The sequence below is a fragment of the Sabethes cyaneus genome, chromosome 2, assembly GCF_943734655.1.
Source record: "Sabethes cyaneus chromosome 2, idSabCyanKW18_F2, whole genome shotgun sequence".
NCBI lineage: Eukaryota > Metazoa > Arthropoda > Insecta > Diptera > Culicidae > Sabethes > Sabethes cyaneus.
In genome coordinates this window covers 220,622,529-220,631,422 of record NC_071354.1, presented here as the reverse complement: position 1 = coordinate 220,631,422, position 8,894 = coordinate 220,622,529, and the positions used below count along the sequence as shown (strand labels likewise).

At 43.3% G+C, this 8,894-nt stretch overlaps 1 protein-coding gene across 1 annotated transcript; it reads right to left on the bottom strand.

The window, feature by feature from the left end:
• Positions 1–5,163: 5,163 nt before the first annotated feature.
• LOC128736678 (uncharacterized) lies at positions 5,164–8,088 on the bottom strand. The gene has a single exon (XM_053831167.1). It carries the CDS (start codon positions 8,086–8,088, stop codon positions 5,164–5,166), a length of 2,925 nt encoding a protein of 974 aa, XP_053687142.1.
• Between the last annotated feature and the right edge of the window lie 806 nt (positions 8,089–8,894).

Here is an 8,894-nt window from a genome sequence, read left to right as displayed (position 1 = left end):
TGAAACACAAATTTCTGCATAACTCGAGAACTAATCAAGCAAATAGAACCAAATTTGGCATGTGGGTGTTTTCGGTGACAAGAATTTATTCTAGGGTAATTTGAGACCCCTCCCCTCTTTATAAGGGGAATTATAACTCCTCTCCCCTTTAAGAGGGGGGGTTTCCATACAAATTTCCCCATAACTCGAGAACTAATCAAGCAAATGAAACCAAATTCGGCATGTGAAAGTTTTCGAGGGCAAGAAAATTTTCTATGTTGAATTAGGACCCCTCCTCACTTTAAGAGGGGGGGCTCCTGTACAAATGAAATACCAATTTCCTCATAACTCGAGAACTAATCAAGCAAATGGAACCAAATTTGGCATGTGTGTGTTTTTTGAGACAAAATTTTTTTCTATGATGAATTGGGACCCCTCACCACTTTAAGTGGGGGGGGGGGGCTCCTATACAAACGAAATACAAATTTCCTTATAATTCGAGAGCTAATCCAGCAAATGGAACCAAATTTGGCATGTAGGTGTTTTTGGAGGCAAGAATTTTTTCTATGATGAATAAGAACCTCTCCCCACTTTAGGAGGGGGGGCTCCTATACAAATGAAATACAAATTTCCTCATAACGCGAGAACTAATCAAGCAAATAGAACCAAATTTGGCATGTGGGTGTTTTCGGTGACAAGAATTTATTCTATGGTAAATTGAGACCCCTCCCTCTTTATAAGGGGAATTGTAACTCCTCTCCCCTTTAAGAGGGGGGGCTTCCATACAAATTTCCTCATAACTCGAGAACTAATCAAGCAAATGGAACCAAATTTGGCAAGTGAAGGTTTTCGAGGGCAGGAAAATTTTCTAAGGTGAATTAGGACCCCTCCCCACTCTAAGAGGGGGGGCTCCTGTACAAATGAAATACAAATTTCCTCCTAACTCGAGAACTAATCAAGCAAATAGAACAACATTTGGCATGTGGGTGTTTTTTTTGGTGACAAGAATTTATTCTATGGTGAATTGAGACCCCTCCCCTCTTTATAAGAGGAATTATAACTCCTCTCCCCTTTAAGAGGGGGGGCTTCCATACAAATTTCCTCATAACTCGAGAACGAATCAAACAAATGCAACCAAATTTGGCATGTGAAGGTTTTCGAGAGCAAGAAAATTTTCTATGGTGAATTAGGACCCCTCCCCACTTTAAGAGGAGGGGCTCCTGTACAAATGAAATACAAATTTCCTCATAACTCGAGAACTAATCAAGCGAATTGAACCAAATTTTGCATATGTGTGTTTTTGGAGACAATTTTTTTTTCAATGATGAATTGGGACCCCTCCCCACTTTAGGAGGGGGGGTCCTATACAAACGAAATACAAATTTCCTCATAACTCGAGAACTAATCCAGCAAATGGAACCAAATTTGGCGTGTAGGTGTTTTTGGAGGCAAGAATTTTTTCTGTGATGAATTAGGACATCTTCCCACATTAGGAGGGGGGGCTCCAATACAAATGAAATACAAATTTCCCCATAACTCGAGAACTAATCAAGCAAATAGAACCAAATTCGGCATGTGGAGGTTTTTGGAGGCAAAAATATTTTCTACGGTGAATTAGGATCCTTCCACACTTCAAGAGGGGGGGCTTCTGCACAAATGAAATACAAATTTCCTCATAATTCAAGAACTAATCAAGCAAATGGAACCATATTTGGCATGTGGGTGTTTTTGGAGGCAACCATTTTTCCCATTATGAATTAGGACTTCTTACCTTTTTAGGAGGGGGGGGGGGCTCCCATTCAAACGAAATACAAATTTGCTCATAACTTTAGAACTAATCAAGCAAATGGAACCAAATTTGGTATGTGAGAGTTTTAGATGGCAGAATTTTTTTTCTGTGGTGTATTACGACCCCTTTCCCTTTTAAGAGGGTGGGCTCCCATACAAATGAAATACAAATTTCCTTATAATTTGAGTACTAATCAAGCAAATGGAACCAAATTTAGCATGTAGGAGATTTTTGAGTCTTGAATTTATTTTATGATAGAGACCTCTCACCCCTGTGGTAGGGGGATATGGACTCTCATACAAATAAAACAGAATTTTTTGCGAAACTCAAAAACTAATCCAACTCGAGAAATTCGAGACTCTTCCATAAAACATTAATCAATAACAAGACCACAAAAACTATCTATAGTAACACTAGATCATTCACGACGAGCCGGTCGCGAGTGTTGCCGGTGACCCGCCGTCGGAAGCGCCGCCCACTGGGGGGCTTGCAAAACTCGAGATAGTGACAAAGATCATCCGAGATTCATGATTTATGTACAACACAGGTTAATTTGTGGCAATACGAAGTTTGTCGGGTCAGCTAGTATCTATATATATAAAAATGAAATGCTGTTCGTGTGTCCGGTATAGACTCGCAAACCGCTCGACGGATTTTGATGAAACTTAGCATACACATTGCGTTTGATGTGAGGAATGTTGTTAGCATAGTTTGAGACCCCTCCCCCCTCTAGAAGGGGGGGCTCCCATACAAATGGAACACAAATTTCTTCATAACTCGAGAATTAATCAAGCAAATGGAACCAAATTTGGCATGTGTAGGTTTTTGGAGGTAGAAATTTTTTCTAGGGTAGATTGAGAACCCCCCTTCCTCTAAGAGGGGGGGCTCCCATACAAATAAAACCAAAATTTTCTCATAACTTGACTATTAATCAAGTAAATGGAACCAAATTTGGCATGCGGGAGTTTCTAGAGACAGATTTATTTCTACGGTTGTTTGAGACCCCTCCCCCTCTAGAAGGGGGGGCTCCCATACAAATGAAACACGAATTTCTTAATAACTCGGGAACTAATCAAGCAGATGGAACCAAATTTGGTATGTGTAGGTTTTTGGAGGTAGAAATTTTTTCTAGGGTAGATTGAGAACCCCCTTTCCTCTAAGAGGGGGGGCTCCCATACAAATAAAACCAAAATTTCCTCATAACTTGACTATTAATCAAGCAAATGGAACCAAATTTGGCATGTGGTGGTTTCTAGAGACAGGATTTATTTCTACGGTTGTTTGAGACCACTCCCCTTCTAGAAGGGGGGCTCCCACACAAATGAAACACAAATTTCTTTATAACTCGGGAACTAAATAAGCAAATGGAACCAAATTTGGCATGTGAAGGTTTTTGGAGGCCGAAATTTTTTCTATGGTAGATTGAGAACCCTCCTTCCTCTAAGAGGGGGGGGGGGGCTCCCATTTAAATAAAACCAAAATTTCCTCATAATTTGACTATTAATCAAGCAAATGGAACCAAATTTGGCATGTGGGGGTTTCTAAAGACAGGATTTTTTCAATGGTTGTTTGAGACCCCTCTTCCTCTAGAAGGGGGGGCTCCCATACAAATGAAACACAAATTCCTTCATAACTCGGGAACTAATCAAGCAAATGGAACCAAATTTGGCAAGTGAAGGTTTTTGGAGGTAGAATTTTTTTTATATGGTAGATTGAGAATCCTCCTTCTTCTAAGAGGGGGTTGCCATACAAATAAAACAAAAAATTTCATCATAACTTGGGGGTTACTGGAGGCAAAATTTTTTTCTATGGCGTATTGTGATTCCTCTCCCCTCTGTAAGGGGGGATGGCTCTCATACAAATTAAACAGAATTTTTTACAATATTCAAAAAGTAATCGAACTCGCGAGTGTTGCCGTCCATACTAAAATATAAGATAAATTTGGAACAAAATTGTTAAGAATAAATCGGTGAAGCCACGATAATGGGTCAAATTAAATAGAAGTAAGATAATATAATACTTATTTTAAAAACAAAATTGAAAAGAAAATACATTGTTAAAATGAAAATATGAAGAAAATAATGTTGAGGTTACACTAAGTTTATTGTTTCTGACCAGTTTTCAACTGATTTCAATCGAACTGCACCGATATTTTATTACGATTTTGCCAACATTACCATTTTAAGGGTTGGTAATAAAACCCAAATCGTTACGTTGGACTTGCTGCTCGAGTCACAAATGCTTATGCGTTGGATTAGAAATTTGCGGCAAGATTAAGGAATATCATGGGTTGTCAACAAGAAAGCTCTTGGTTGCAAGATTACAATTAATCAATTCTTCAGGATTATGCATGTACCATCTTTTTAGAATGGCGTAGCAACGCGCGCCGGGTGAAACAGGTTTGGTATAGTAGGACATGCATCGAAGCATGGTTAAAACCCTCAACACATAAGCACGCATAAAAAAAATAAGCTTATCGTTTACTCAATAATGATAAAGCACATAAATGCAGTGCAGAATACAGCATACACCCGGGCAACATTACAATAGATCAATAATGTTGTGGTCAAAGTGATAAGCCTTTGTATGGGCTTAAAAAAAGTATATACTGGACACTATCACTTATTGTTCTTACAAAATAATTTTTTTTTCTTTCTTTCGCAGCTGTTGGTTGCAAGATTACAATTACCTTCAGCATTATGCATCTACCCCCTTTTTAGAATGGCGCAGCAACACGCGCCGGGTCCTCTAGTACTGATATAAAATTCAATAGTGATCTTTCATTTGTCACCAAGACCATCCAAATCTGTCTACCGACTCTGAGAAAAGTGAGTGCAAACCGTTTGTTCGGATGGGGAAGTGAATAGATCCAGATAGCAGCTTTTACGCAGCTTCAAGGCTGAAATGTATTGTTGAGATAATTTACAATGGATTTTATGTGGTACAATTTTCGCTTACATTTCGTATTTTCTTCCGTTTTTTATCCGAAACGATTTCTTCTTCGTTAGCTATTTATTCAATGAACTTGCATGGAATTAGCTGTACTTTTAGCTTTAAGAACCGTACTGTTTGCCGTACTATTAGCTTTTATCTCTATAATTAGTTTAAGTATAAGTAAGGGTATAAGTATTCACTTAGTTTAGGATAAATTGCATGGTTTTCATAGTTACCTAAGCGATCAATAGTAATTGACTAACGCAAACACTTTAGTTCAAATCCAAATAGTTTATAATTCAATTTTATTTAAGTAAGTTTAGTTTAGTTTTAGATTTAAGGCTTTAGGTTTAAGACAAACGCGACTGGCTATTGACTCTACTTTTAGCACAATGGAATTATGCTCCATGTGACAGTTCGAGCCACGAGGTAATGCTGCCTGACATTTTTCCGTGTGACGTTTATGTACCGTCAGAATGACTGTTACGGGCGGTACCGAACTCACACTGAGCGAAACCGCCCAGCCGTTTCGTAACATCCCCCTGCCCGTGTAGTTCCGGACCGTCTACAGGCAACTGAATATCGAGGAGTGCTAATTTTACCGCAGGTCTGTTGAGCATTCCGTTTTTAGTCTGTACAACTGCTCGCCGAACCTGTCCATCCGCCGCCTTAATCACGTCTACGATCCTGCCTCTTAACCAGCCATTCCGCTTACTATCATCAACCACCAGTACAAGGTCACCGGTTTTCAATGGCTTAACCGGCTCAAACCATTTGGTACGCTTCGTTATAGTTGGGAGGTACTCCCGTACCCACCGAGTCCAGAAGTGGTCCACTAAGTACTGTGCGAGACGCCAACTGTCCCGCAAGCTATTTTCCTCCGCCTTAATAGGTATCCCCGGTTGAGTGATGCCTTTCGTACCGAAGAGCAAAAAGTGATTAGGTGTGAGAGACTCCTGTTCTGCTGACTCCAACGGGATGTACGTCAGAGGCCTGGAGTTAATGATCGACTCAGCTTCAATCACGACTGTCTCGAATACCTCATCGCAAGGATGTCGGGGATGATCCGCAATGGCAGATATAGCGGATTTAACGGAGCGCACCATGCGCTCCCAACAGCCACCCATATGGGGTGTGGATGGCGGATTGAACAGCCAGCTTGTCTCACCGTTCGTGAAAGTTACGGCGCAGTCCTCATGGATGTTCTGTACCTGGTTTGCCAATAGGTTGCTCGCGCCCACGAAGTTTGTCCCGTTGTCGCTGTGAAAGGTTTCCGGGGAACCACGTCGAGCCACAAAACGCCTGATAGCCATCACGCACGACTGCGTAGACAGACTATGCACTACCTCCAGGTGCACAGCCCGAATCGCGAGACAGGTGAATAATGCAACCCACCTTTTCACTAAACTGCGCCCCTGTTTGATCTGTATTGGTCCCAGATAGTCCACGCCAGTGTGGGTGAATGGTCTGACCATCCCTGTTACGCGGACTTTTGGTAGAGCTGACATCATAGGCGGTGCTGGAACAGCTTTTCTAACACGGCAAGTCACACATTGCTTCGCCACCTGACGAATCAGAATACGTAATCCTGGCACAAGGAATCGTTGACGCATTTCGTTGCAAACTGTTTCGCCATTACTGTGGAGAAACCTGCGATGGTAGTCCTCTGTTAGAAGACGTATTGCCGGGTGCTTCCTTGGTAGCACAATTGGGAACTGCATGTCATACGGCACAGAAGGTGCGGTGGAGATTCTACTATTCATTCGGACGACGCCTCGCTCGTCTAGGAATACCGAAAGGCGGTATAGTGGACTGTTCTTCGGGATTTGAGACGGACTTGCGGGATTCGCTAAATTACGCCGTAGGATTGCGTACTCATCCGGGTACGTCCCAGCTTGCACTTGTCTCCATATTAGGTTTTCTGCATTGTACAGCTCGCCCTGTGTTAGATGATCTGGTTTAACAGGTTTTTCTCCCTTGAATCTCCGCACGGCTCGTAGAACGTAGGCTGTAGCTCTCAACAGACGGTTCCACTTCGAAAACCTAGACATTTCCAATAGCTCATAAGGCACCGTACCGTGGAAGAGAAACACGGCACGTAGTTCGGTTTCCGTTTCCGCCTGACTCTGGAGCGGTTCCGACGGCCACTGATCCTGCGCTTGGTATACGAATTCCGGAGCATTGTACCACGGATGGTTCGGGTCGAAGCTTGGTCCATCTTTCCATTTTGTGGCGACATCAGCGACGTTCTTCTTCGATGGCACGTAATGCCACTCATCAACACTGCTTAAGGTGAGGATTTCTCCTACCCGGAAGGCAACGAATTGATGGTAGCGTCGACTATCAGATCGCAACCAGCAGAGGACCGTTGTCGAATCAGTCCACAAGAAGCGCTTGGTAATTTGAATATCTAGAGCGTTTAGAACGGAATCCATCAACCTTGTTCCGATCATTGCCGCTTGAAGTTCAAGACGCGGGATGGAAAGTGGTTTCAGCGGGGCGACCTTCGTTTTCGCGGCTACTAGGACACATCTGGGTTTACCGTTGTCCATGAAGCGAAGATACAGAACCGATGCACAAGCCATCTCACTAGCATCTACGAACAGGTGGGCTTCCGCATCTTTGAGTGTAGTAATGCCTACCCCTTTGAAGAAGTAACGAGGTACCTTCACTTCGTCCAAACGCTGCAGGCACTGACACCACAGTCTCCAATCGTCCCACAATTCTTCCGCAATGAGCTCGTCCCATTCCGTTCCGGTTCTCCAAATCTGTTGCATGAGTATTTTCCCATGGACAACGAGGTGCGCTATCAGCCCCAGTGGGTCGAACAAGGACATTACCGTTTGTAGAACTTGCCGTTTACTAGGTGTAGCTCCGCTGTGAATCAGCGTCTTTATCTCCTCCTTCATACTGTTTATGTCGAACGTGAAAACATCCTCCGTTGGCTTCCAGATCAATCCAAGGACTCGCTCTGATTCTGGGGATTTTTCCAGGTTCATGGATATTTGTCGACGCGCTACCGGTTCTCCAATGCTCGCCAGGACTCCGACTGAATTGGAACAGAAGTTGCGAATCTCGAATCCTGCTTGAAGATGTATGTGCTTTACTTCGTTGACTAGCTGGATGGCCTCCTCTTCGGTGTCTACGCTATCTAGAAGATCATTCACATAGTGGTTTTGCGTTATAGCTTTCGCCGCCCTCGAAAAGGCTCCAGCAAACTCCGATGCGTTCTTGTTTTTTATAAATTGTGCCAGACTTGGCGAGCACGATGCCCCGAAGGTTGCTACGTCCATAACATACTCCTGGGGTTCTATCTCTGGACTTTGTCGAAATATGAATCTCTGGGCCTGTTTATCATCATCCCGTATCCGGATCTGGTGGAACATTTCCTTAATATCACCTACCACCGCAATGTTCCCCTGTCTGAAGCGCAACAATACCTCCATCAGAGATACAAGGAGCTTTTAGCAGCATGTCGTTAAACGATGTTCCTCCTACTCGTGCTTTAGCGTCCCATATTAACCGCAACTTATTCGGTTTCTTTGGGTTCTGGACCACTCCCAAGGGTAAGTACCAGACTTTACTGGGATCCGTAGAGCTCTGCTCTTCCGGCGTAATGCGATGAGCATATCCCTTCGCTTCGTATTCCATTATCTTCTCCCTCACTTTTGCGTCTAACACTGGATCCTTACTTAGCCGTTTCTCTAACGCTTGTAACCGCCGCAGTGCCATCGGGTAACTGTTCGGAAAGCATAGCTTATCGTATCTCCATAGTAGCCCTATCTCGTAATGGTTGTCGACACGACGAGTTGTAGCTTCCATTATTCGCCGCGCTCGTCGGTCTTCTTCTGACTCTGGCTTCACGGTAACGCTGGACTCTTCGACTGTGAAGAATTGCTTCATTAACTGATGCAGTTCGCGGTTTGATACTTCACCCACGAGATGTAGATTCAACTGCTGCATCCCGTCTCCGTTGTTGGAGCTTTTACCGAATACGCACCAGCCCAAGCGTGTTTTTGTAGCTACCGGCTCGTTATCACGTCCCTCTCGCGTTCGCAAGGCAGTTAGTAGCCGAATATGTTCTATTCCGATGATAATACCCGGAATTGCATCCGTGTAACTTCGAACTGGAAGACCCTTTAGATGATGATAAGTACGAGCCAAATCCTCATAGCACATCGTCTGCGCTGGT

Bases quoted from the DNA above. Each gene is read 5' to 3' on its own strand.
- LOC128736678 (XM_053831167.1), bottom strand. From the start codon at position 8,088: ATGTTCCACCAGATCCGGATACGGGATGATGATAAACAGGCCCAGAGA.